The sequence below is a fragment of the Ammospiza caudacuta genome, chromosome 17, assembly GCF_027887145.1.
Source record: "Ammospiza caudacuta isolate bAmmCau1 chromosome 17, bAmmCau1.pri, whole genome shotgun sequence".
Classification (NCBI taxonomy): domain Eukaryota; kingdom Metazoa; phylum Chordata; class Aves; order Passeriformes; family Passerellidae; genus Ammospiza; species Ammospiza caudacuta.
The window spans coordinates 2,845,635-2,857,226 of NC_080609.1; the positions used below are offsets into that span (position 1 = coordinate 2,845,635).

General features: G+C 56.3%; 1 protein-coding gene across 1 annotated transcript in view; it reads right to left on the bottom strand.

The window, feature by feature from the left end:
- WDR90 (WD repeat domain 90) overlaps positions 1-9,465 on the bottom strand; it is a 36,609-nt gene extending 27,144 nt beyond the window's left edge. The window contains exons 1-12 of the mRNA XM_058816106.1: positions 9,355-9,465; positions 9,096-9,272; positions 8,710-8,827; positions 7,971-8,141; positions 6,442-6,565; positions 6,048-6,115; positions 5,847-5,953; positions 4,228-4,449; positions 3,498-3,566; positions 1,985-2,095; positions 1,763-1,908; positions 845-902 (exon numbers count right to left, since the gene is read on the bottom strand). Coding sequence (XP_058672089.1) covers positions 845-902; positions 1,763-1,908; positions 1,985-2,095; positions 3,498-3,566; positions 4,228-4,449; positions 5,847-5,953; positions 6,048-6,115; positions 6,442-6,565; positions 7,971-8,141; positions 8,710-8,827; positions 9,096-9,272; positions 9,355-9,465 — 1,482 coding nt within the window. The remainder of the gene's footprint in view (positions 1-844; positions 903-1,762; positions 1,909-1,984; positions 2,096-3,497; positions 3,567-4,227; positions 4,450-5,846; positions 5,954-6,047; positions 6,116-6,441; positions 6,566-7,970; positions 8,142-8,709; positions 8,828-9,095; positions 9,273-9,354) is intronic.
- Between the last annotated feature and the right edge of the window lie 2,127 nt (positions 9,466-11,592).

An 11,592-nucleotide genomic window follows, 5' to 3' on the forward strand; every position in this document is an offset into this window, starting at 1 on the left:
TCAGGACAGCTCTGTGTGCCCTCAGTGCCCATCACCAGGGGCAAGAGTCAAACCCTCTGCCCAGAGCAAACAGAAATGCAGGAGGATGCTCTGCATTCCAGCACAGTGTTAAACCAAACCCAGCATCACCCCAGAGGCTGGCATGGGCTGAGGCATCACCCTGGGGGAGATACTCCCCCAGCACCCCCATTCTCCCACCCAGCTTTCCCCCCACTGATCCCACCTCCCCTGCTCCCACACGGATCACAGAACACTGCCACGTGCAGGGAAAAACACAGAGCACTGTGTGGCTTCTCCTTCACTTAGTGATGGCACAGCTAACTGCTGATGGTCGTCACTAAAGGATAAAAAACAGTTCCACTGACAAAACAAAACCCCCAGTCCCATGGAACAAGTTTATTTTTGACTGCTCCACGTGGGATCTGCGTCATCCCCAGCTACAAAGCTGGGCGGCAGCTCCAGTGCCTGGCATCCCTTCCCACAGTCATGCCTGGACCTGGAAGATTTCACCTCACATCTTGCCCTAAATGCTAGTAAAATAAAGATATAATCCCATCACCCTGCCTGGCTCCTAGCTGGGACCATTCCAGGGATAGAACAGCCCCAAAGCACAACCCCAGCACGTCTCTCCAGCTGCTTCCAGAAGAATTTGTTCACTTGCAGCTGAGGAACACCCACAAGCATCAGGCAGAGGGAAAGTATTCTCTAGGCAGCTAATGAGACAGGGATGTGCCCCAAGAACATTTCTAGGAAAGCTGAGAGCAGAGTTTTGCCTGGAAAATAACTACAGAATCTGGGAGAACAGCTCTCCCAGGGAAACCTCCCAGCCCGTGTCAGCTCTCACCGTTTTGCTGTGCACGTCCTTCCCCACACCACACAGAACAGCTCCACTGTGGGAAAAGCTGCAGGAAGAGAGACCTGGTGAAAAACAGCTCCTTGTACCCTGGGTTCATCCTCACAGGGCATGAAAGGGGACAAGCAGTGGGGACAGGGAGACAGCAAGAGCTGAGGGATAAGCTCAGCACAGAGGTGGCAGCACATCCAGGCCAGCCACCAGCAGGTTCAGTGACAAACACAGGCAGCTGTAATTTATTGCTGGGGAAGATGAAACAGGAAAGCCTTATAAATATGATTGTCTGGCAAAAGATTTTGAGAATAAGGAAACTATAAGCGAGATTGAAATGAAAGCAAGCTTTGAGATACCTCAGTTACTGAACAACTGGAAAACAATGGTGTGGCTGGCTGAAGGTAATCCCCTTTTGATGGAAGAACACCCTCTGCTTGCAGGCAGGCCCAAGGGTCAGAGCAGACCCCACTAGCTTGGCAGAAGGGGCCCAAAGAGGAGTTTATAGGGCTTAAAATGTAAGACAGTATGGTAATGTAATGATTCTTATAGGCTGTATGGAAATGCTATAGGATTTGTATATTGTACTAGATTGGTTAGTGAGAATCAGAATATTCAACAGAGAAGAAGATTTTATTGTATTGTAACAGGAACCTCGCTGTCTTAGCTCTTACTCTTACCTCTTGCCTTTTACTCTCTTATCCTCTCATCCTCTCTCCCCCTCTCTTCTCTCAGCCTGCTCTGAGCTGTGTTTGGCAGCTCCCAGCAGGGCCCTGCCCCCAGGCCCTTTGCAATAAACCCCAAGTTCCTGACTTGGCTGCAGAGATCTCTCATCTCCATCTGTCCCGACCGTGCTACCCCATCAATCCTACAATTCATCCCAGGAACAGCTGCTGTGCTGCACTGCTGAGCACCCACCTGAGGGACACCAGGCCGTGCAGGTGGGTTTTGAAGAGGCTCAGGCAGGTTCCTGTGGGGAAGTCCCAGAGGCGGCCGAGGCCGCGGGGCCCGGCCTGCGCCGAGGCCAGCACGGAGCCGCTGCCGCTGAAGGCCAGCGCTGCCACCTGCGGGGACACGGCCACAGGGGAGCACAGAGAGCCCAGAGGACAGGACAGGGATGGGGCAGGGGGTCTCACTCACCTTGTCTGTGTGGCCAAGGAAGAACCTCTGCTCGCCAGTCTGGAGGAGCAGGGCCACGATGACGGCATGGCAGGGGTACACCACGGCCGTGCTGTCCCGCGTCCACAGGGCCTGCAGCATGGACACACAGGACACTGTGGGAATGTGCCCCCTTGAGGGAGTGACAAAACTATCCTCTGTCTCCTTAAAAAGGAAAAAAACCCAGAAGTTTCTCTCCTCGATTAGGTAAAGACACCTCATAGGACCTGGGGGACTTCACCTCAAATTTAAGGACAGCGAATTGGACAGGAGCCAAAAAGTCCCCCCTGAACAATTTACTAGAAAAAGAAGACAACAAAGGAACTAATTCCTTTTGTGAGGTGATTTACTGGGGCAAGAACCTCTTGCACCTGGCTCAGCTTTTCGCTGTAAAGTTTTGTTATTTTGCCTTTTCTTAAAACTTTTCTGTTTCCAACACTACCACAGAAGCGATCCTGCTGATTTTATGCCTTCTCAGGTAGCTGAGCTATCCTGGGTGTGAAATAAATCTCCAAAAACTTATGAAACCCAGCTGGAAGAGACCATATATGAGGACACAGCTCCAGAACCGCCCCACAGCCCAGGCACAGCTCTTCCCCAGCCCTGGCAGTGTCCAAGGCTGGGTTGGACAGGGTGTGGAACAACCTGGGCTCGTGGCAGGTGGCCCTGCCCATGGCAGGGGATGGAATGGGATGGGCTTTAAGGTCCCTTCCCTACTACTGGACAGCAGATCCAAGGAAAATGACATTGCTGGCAGAGCCTTCAACTGACTGAAGCAAAGCAACCCTTCCTTTATGTCAACACAGACCACAGGCAAGGCCCAGTGTGCCACAGAAACAATCCAAACCACACCCCTTCCTTTCCAGCCTCCAACAAAGCAGCACCAGTTTTAATGTGTTAAAAAGAAGTGGAATTTAGTGAAGGGTCTGGAGAACAAGTCTGATGAGAGGCTCAGACTTGTTCTCCAGGGGCCTCAGCCTGGACCTTCTGGGTCTCCACAACTCCCTGACAGGAGGGGGCAGCCAGGTGAGGGTCAGGCTCTGCTCCCAGGGTAAAAGGGAGGAAATGGCCTCAAGTTTTGCCAGGGGAGGTTTATATTGGATATTAGGAAAACTTCACAGAAAGGGCTGTCAGGCACTGGCACAGCTGCCCAGGGCAGAGGTGGAGACACCATCCCTGGAGGGATTTAAAAGACATGTGGATGTGGCACTTGAGGACATGGGTCAGTGGAAGGCTGGGGATTCCTGAGAAAATCAGCTGGAATTGATATCCTTAGAGGGCTTTTCCATCCTATAATTCTGTCTAATGGGCCCCATAATTTTTAATTCACCATCCTAACAGCAGAGCAGTTGTCACAGACACTCAGGCTCACCCACTTTGGGATCATTTTCCACATCAAGCAGTGCCACACTCAGCTGCATTTCACACCTCCAAAACATCCATATCCTGGCCACACAGTGACAGATCAACTCCCCAGCTCACCCAAGCCACTGACCCATTTGGTGCTGCAGCCTCCAAAGCCAATAATTGTTCTCAGCTTCAGGATGGGATCGGGCACAAGCCCCTGGAAAAGAAAATCAGAGAGCACCATCACGCTCAGAGCCAGGCTGGGGTCCACCCTCCATGGGCACCCCAGCCCCAGTGCTTGGCTCTCTGGAGCACAGAGGCAGCTTTGGGTTTCTCCTGCCAGAGGGGAAAACTTGAAAGCATTTAATGTGGCAGAGTCAGAGCTGGCAGCAGGAGGAGCTGGGGCTTCTGAGTTGAGCAGCTCTCCCATCCAGCCCCAGTGATGCACTGTGACAATCCCAGACTGGTTTGGGCAGGAAGGCACCTTTAAGTCCACCCACCTCCACCCCCCTGGCCATGGACAGGGACACCTTCCACCAGCCCAGGTTGCTCCAAGCCCTGTCCAACCTGGCCTTGGACACCTCCAGGGCTGTCCTGCAGGCTGGGGCTCACCTGTGGGATGGCAAAAGGGCCAGAGCCTTCCTGTACACACCTGGGCAAACCTGGGCTTAAGGTCAGCACATTTGAGCACAGGGCCCCTCTGTCAAGGCAGGGAGGATGCTAGTGGAAAGAACTGCTCCTCTGCATCTTTGGGACTCCGTGAGTTTAACTGAAACCCATGAACATTGTGTTCCCTCTCTCCCTTCAGTAGAAATAGAGGGAAATACCCCAAAGGAAAACCCCAAAGGCACCTTGCGACCCTCCAGAACTTCACACACCTCCTGTGAGCCAGGGACAGCTCGGGCTGTCTGTCCCCTCCTCTGATGAGCATAGACATGGATGCCACCAGCACTGAGTGGCAGTGGCTGTCTCGTGTCCCCTGCACTGTGCAGCTTCTCCTCCAGCACGGGGTCTGCAGCAGGCACAGCTCCCCCAGGCCCTGGCACTGCCAGGTGAACCTGAGGGATGCTTTTTGTGACCACAGGACACCGACGTGGCACCTGAGAAAGAGCAAAGCCTCAGACAGAGCTCAGCTCTCCTCCCAGCGCCCTCCACCTGCCCAGGGGCAAGGAGGAAAAATTCTGGAGGGAGAGCAGCCCTGTGGGTACCTGGCTGGGCCAGATTGTTAACTAGCCCTCTCCTCACACCCCCAGCACTGTCTGTGCACGGTTTATCTCCTCCAGACAGCAAACCAGAGCCTTGTCCAAATGCTCCTGGGGCTCTGGCACGTTTGGACCCCTGCCCTGGGGAGACTGCTCAGTGCCCAACCACCTTCTGGGGGAAGAACCTTTATCTAATATCCATTAAAACCTGCCCTGACACAGCTCCAGCCATTCCCTGGGTCCTGTCCCTGTCACAGGGAGCAGAGATCAGAGCTGCAGCCCCTGACAAGGTGTGACCTCAGTCTCTTTTTCTCCATCTGATCAAACCAAGTGGCTGCTGTACCTCTTAACCCTTCCCCTCTAGACCTTTCCCCACCCTCACAGCCATCCTTTGGACACCCTCTAATAAGAGAGGTCGTGCTCCTCAGTTCTCCCTCTCCACAGCATGAGGATGGCTTCCCAACATCCCCCACCACACTGGTGAGCCAGCCTGGACCCCAGATCCCACATCACCCCAGTGGGGAAGTGTCACAGACAACTTTTATGAAAAATCCTTTCCTTAGGATTTTTCATCCTGAAGAAGCTGAGAGGCCTCAGGAACAAAATGTAAACAATGATTATCTGCTGCTGTGGAGTGCAACAGGTGCATCTGTGATTGGCCCATGTTGGATGTTTGCAATTAATGGCCAATCACAGTCAGCTGGCTCAGACAGAGAGCTGAGCCACAAACCTTTGTTATCATTCTTTGTTATTTCTATTCTTAGCCAGCCTTCTGATGAAACCTTTTCTTCTATTCTTTTAGTATAGTTTTAATGTAATATATATCATAAAGTAATAAATCAGCCTTCTGAAACATGGAGTCAGATCCTCATCTCTTCCCTCATCTGAAAACCCCTGTGGACACTGTCATAGGGAAGGGGAAACCAAGCTGAGGGCAGCTGCCTGCAGTCCCAGCAATGCCAGCTCCACACCCTGCTCTGCTCCCTCAGGGCACTGCTCACATTCCTTGGTCTCCACACCTCACTGTCTTATCTATAACTTGAAGCCACACGGATCTGCTGCCTCCACAGACAGAGGGAAGATGGATGTCTGGAGATCCCAAGGTACTTGGCACATCTCCTGTCTGTGCTGCACTGCACCCCCAGGCAGTCACTGCAGGGCTGTGGTCACCAGACCGTGCCTGCAGCAGCTGCCAATGACAACAAGCAGCTTCTACCTCTTAAATTAAGACACAGGGAAAAGCTCCATGGGAAGCAGGAAGGAAGGAGCTGCAGCCTCCTCCATGGTGCACTTACAGCTTTGGGACTGCTCATCTGCTGGACAGGGGGCAGGTCACAGGCTGCTCTGGAGCGTGTCACCAGCTGGGTCGGTGGGTGGCCAGGCTCCTGCAGGACTTGGTCACCTGGGCAACACAAGGAGCAGGTGGAGCTCTTTTGGAAACCCAGGGCACCCAGCTGGGCTGGCACAGCCTTGGCTGCCATCCCCAGCATTCCCACCTGCCACAGGATGTGGGAAACTCTTCTGGATGGAGTTGTGCAGCAGCTCAGGCCCCTCAGATGGGAACCTGAGCAGAAGCAGAGGAAGGCACTGTGTCACTGGGATACTGCATTGGCACCCAGCAGTATCACCGGGCACCTCAGCCTGGCACAGAGGCCTCTTTGCTGTCATAAGATCCCTCCATTGTTCCTCATGGTCCTCCAAACACAGGGTACCAAAGGCAGATGGCACTAAAGGTGTCTTTGTTACCAACACCAAAATGCTGGAGGTGAGGGGACCAAAACCCAGCCCAGGTTCACCTGGTCTGTCATTCCTTAAGTGGCACTGCCCATCCTGCCCCTCCCAGGGGCACGAGGAGCTCTGGGAGCTGCAGAGGGGTGGGAACAGCCATACCTGATGTAGTCATAGAGGTCGTGCCACTTCTGCCCCTTGGGCACAGGGAAGGCCAATTCCCGGGGCATGGGAGCCACCCCACGGCAGGACAGGTCACCCAGGCGGGCCCTGGCCAATGTCACACCTGGCAGGACAGGGACACATACACACACTGAGCTCCCCAAGCCCAGGGAGCTGCCTGGAATCCCTGAGGGATACAGGCACACACCCCTTCCCACCAGAGCAACACAGAGCACAAGCCTGAGGTTTGCAACAAACCCACATTTCACAGGTGTATTCCTGCAACTCTGAACTTCCAAAGAAGAACCCAGAGCACAAACCTTTGGGTTTCAGTTATAAACCCCCAGGCTCAAGAATCATGTCACAGAATCACAGAATCACAGAAGCTCAAGACTGGAAGAGACCTATAAGATCATCAAGTCCAGCCGATGTTCTAACTGTTCAACTAGATCATGGCAGCAAGTGCCACATCCAGTCTTTTTTTGAATTCTTCAAGGGATGATGACTCCACCACCTCACTGGGTAAATGATTCCAGTATCTGACCACTCTTTCTGTGAAATATTTCCTTCTTAACTCTAACTTACATCTCGCTTGACGCAGCTTGTCATTTCTGTTCACTGATTCAGCAGTTTCATATGATTTCTCTTAAAGCTCATTGCCCATTTTCTTATTTCCTCCACAAATTTTTAAATTTAGGAAAGTGAAACAGAAAAGGTTTCAGGAAAGATGCAGTAAGTTTCAGGAATTTCAAAGCAGCCCCTAAAACTTCTTCCTCACTGATGCTTCCCAGCAGGCCAGGCAGTTCAGATAGAATTCCAGCACAAAAAAGGAAAGAGAGAAAACAAAGAATTTGACCAAAGTACCTCTGCCACACTGAGCAGGTGGATAAAAAAAGCAGGTTGGAAGATTTTTGACACAAAAAAAAGCACAGGCTCTTCAAACAGATAAAAGCACAAGTCTTGCAGAAGTGAAGTTTGATGATACCTTTCATTTTCACCCCTGAAAAAATTTCTAACCTTAGAAAGATATTTAACTTTGCTCTTTTCATTCACTTTTACAGCTGGAAAATGAGAGGATACTTTCCTCCAGAGGTTGGGAGACTGTATTCCATTTCAGATTTCCTTCCAGTGCCTAAAGGGGGCTCCGAGAGAGGAGGGGAGGGACTTTGGACAAGGGATGGAGGGACAGGACCCAGGGAATGGCTCCCACTGCCAGAGGACAGGGATGGATGGGATATTGGGAATTGGGAATTGTTCCCTGTGAGGGTGGGCAGGCCCTGGCACAGGGTGCCCAGAGCAGCTGTGGCTGCCCCTGCATCCCTGGCAGTGCCCAAGGTCAGGCTGGATGGGGCTTGGAGGTGTCCCAAAATTAACATTGTACCAAGTATTTTCCCCTTTCTGTTCACATCATAGAGCACCAGGGTTCTGCCAGGGATGCAAACTCAGCTCTGAGCCCCCATGGTCTCCCCCCAGGCTGGGCTGCAGTCTCAGGAGGCAGCAGAGTTCAGCCCAGGCTCTGGGCTCCTCACCTGGCTCGAAGAGCAGGTCGCTGGTGCAGAGGTTCTTCACGAGCAGGTTGCAGCAGAGCTTGACCCCCCTGAGGTGGCTGTAGCTGCGGGCCAGGTACAGGGCCAGGATGGAGGGCAGGTCCAGCACCAGGCACGTCCAGCGCGCGTCACCCGGTGCTGCTCCGGGCACACCTGGGGACAGGAGGGATGGTGGGAAACAGGCTGCAGACAGGGACCTTGCTGGACAGGAGACACAGGGGTCACAGGGCTCAGCATGAAGTATTTACCAGGCAAGATTCCCACCAGGCCTGTGCCAAGTGGGAAAACATGTCTTGTAGGCTCAGGGATGGGGAAGGACAGACAGAGATCCCACCACCTCCATGGGCTCACGCCTGGCCTGACACTGCACCCCACTGTGTGGGAGAGCAGGGATGGGGGACAGCGCAAGCAGGAGCTACAGCTCTGGCCTGGCTGCAGAGGGGCTCCTGCTCAGGCCCACCACTGTTACCATAAAATCCTGGAATGGTTTGTGTTGGGAGGGACAACCTTTAAACCCATCTCATTCCATCCCCTGCCACGGGCAGGGCCACTTTCCACCAGCCCAGACTGCTCCACCCCCCATCCAACCTGGCCTTGGGCCATCCCAGGGATAAGGTAGCCACAGTTTCTCTTCAAACACATCGAGCCATCTTGAGAGCTCAATTGACTCTCTAACAATTAGTTCTGGTGGTGGTGTGCCAGCCCAGCCCCAGCTCCTCACCCCGCCGGGCCGTGCCCTTGCTGGCTGCCCCGCAGACGAAGGGGAACTGCAGCCAGGTGGCCGAGGATTTGAATTCCTTGAAGAGGTTGGAGAAGGAGATGCGAACCACCTGGTTTTCCTGGGTAGAGACACACACGGCGCTTTAGTCACCCTGGTGGCTTCGGCAGGGAAGTGCTGCAGAGGAGGAGGCATGTGGCCCTGTCTCCTGTCCCCTCCAAGTCCCCTGGCCCTGGCAGAGATGCCACCAGGATGGAAACCACCTCCAGCCGAGAGTGACCCACCAGCAGCAAAGAACAGCCACATCCTGCAGCCCCCGAGCCCACCAGCGCCATCCCCAGTGCTTCAATCAATGAAGGCAGTGTAAGAGGCCACCCCGTGTCACGGACCTCGGTGGTGACATCCAGGTGCACGAGGAAGTGCTTGCGGGGCAGAGGCCTGAAGAGCAGGTAGAGGTAGCGCCCTGTGAGCCCCAGGGACTGCGTCCCTGCCCGGGGCAGCTGCAGGTAGCTGCTGGCTGGGTTGGAGCCTCGGATCCGGTAGATTGTTCCCTTCACCCTCGTGTCCTTTGGAAGCCAGGGAAGGACAGGGGTGGGTCAGCACTGCCCACCCCTGGCAGTACCCCCTGCCCCATGGTGGCCCCGTTACCGTGAGGGCGGCCACGTCCCCCTCCTTGGCAGAGCGCTTCCACTCCTCCACACGGAAGTGCTTGAAGATGTTCAGGTAGGGACGCTGCCAGGCTGCCAGCACCGGGATCATCGGGGGATGGAACCCCATGCCCCACTGCCCCCTGTATGCCCTCAGGTTCCCTGCCCCATTAGCACCCCACTGTCTGCATGTCCTGAGTCTCCCCAGCTTGCTTCAGTCTCATGATGCAGTCCTGGTGACATCTCCATCATCTCTTTACCCGAATTCCCCCCAGCCCTGGTGACACCCCCAAGCCCCAGAGTCCTGCTGAAAATCCCTTTACTCCTCTCCTCCAGCCCCAGGAACGCCCCAGGAACCTCCAAGCCCTGAGCTCCTCCAGCCCCAATGATATCCAGCACCTCCACCGTCCTGACCCTGCCACCCCGGTGCTGTCCCTGTGCCCCCAGCACTGTTACAGACCTGCTTGTGGAATCCCATGCTCCCCATTCTCCCCGCCCCCGGTGACAAACTAGTATCTGCACGTTCCAAGCCTCCCCAGCCCTGGTGGCACCCCGTTACCTCCGTGCCCAGAGTCCCCATGCCCAGTGACGATGAAGCCCCCCCGATCCAGCAACGCCCCTGTGCCCCCCCCCAGTACCCCCTGCCCGGTGACAGTGCCCTGAGGACCCTGAGCCCGAATCCAACCAACCCAGCCCGAGTGACATCCCTGTTACCGCCACGCTCCAAACCTACAAGCCCTTCAGCCCCGGTACCCCTGTGCTCCGGATGTCCCCCATCCCCGGTGCCCACCCCCCTCCCGTTACCGCTGTGCTCCGAGCCCCGCCGGAGCTGCTCCATCCGCGGTGACACTGCCATGCTCCAAACCCCCATCCCCAGTGACGCCGTGTTCCCACACCCCAATGACGCCCCACATCCCCCCATCCCCGGCCACACCCCCATTGCCCTGTGTCTCCCATCCCCTGTCACACCCCCACTGCCCCGTGTCCCTCATACCCTGTCACACCCCCACTGCCCCGTGTCCCCCATCCCCGGTCACACCCCCACTGCCCCGTGTCTCCCATCCCCTGTCACACCCCCACTGCCCCGTGTCCCTCATACCCTGTCACACCCCCATTATTACCCCGTGTCCCCCATCCCCGGTCACACCCCCACTGCCCCGTGTCCCCCCATCCCCTGTCACACCCCCACTGCCCCGTGTCTCCCATCCCCTGTCACACCCCCACTGCCCCGTGTCCCCCCATCCCCTGTCACACCCCCACTGCCCCGTGTCCCCCATCCCCGGTCACACCCCCATTATTACCCCGTGTCCCCCATCCCCGGTCACACCCCCACTGCCCCGTGTCCCCCATACCCTGTCACACCCCCATTATTACCCCGTGTCCCCCATCCCCGGTCACACCCCCATTATTACCCCGTGTCCCCCCATCCCCGGTCACACCCCCATTATTACCCCGTGTCCCCCCAGCCCGGTCACACCCCCATTGCCCCCTACCCCTCCATCCCCGGTCACACGCCCATTACCCTGTGTCCCCCCCGTGTCCCCCCATCTCCGGTCACACCCCCATTGCCCCGTGTCCCCCCATCCCTGGTCACGCCCCCATTATTACCCCGTGTCCCCCCATTCCGGTCACACCCCCATTACCCCGTGTCCCGCCATTACCCCGTGTCCCCCCATCCTGGTCACACCCCCATTACCCTGTGTCCCCCCGTGTGCCCCCATCCCCGGTCACACCCCCATTGCCCCGCGTCCCCTCATCCTCGGTCACACCCCCATTACCCCGCGTCCCCTCATCCTCGGTCACGCCCCCATTACCCCATATCCCCCCTCCCGTCCCTACTGTCGCCCCCGGTCCCCCCCGTGCCCCCCCACCTGCCGCCATGGCGCTCGCCGCCGGATCAACCGTCCCGCGCGGCTGCAGCCAATCAGCGGCGCGATAGCGCATATCACGTGATTATGCCCAGCCTCTAGCCCCGCCCCCCGGGCGCTGACCCCGCCCCTCTCCCCTCCCCTCGGTGGCGACTCGATCGCGACAGACCCGGGCACGATCTCTCGGGGCAGGGACTTTATGTGCGCGGGGTCAGAGCGAGGGGTCAGGGGACTTTATGTGCGCGGGGTCAGAGCGAGGGGTCAGGGGACTTTATGTGCGCAGGGTCAGAGCGAGGGGTCAGGGGACTTTATGTGCGCGGGGTCAGAGCGAGGGGTCAGGGGACTTTATGTGCGCAGGGTCAGAGGGAAGG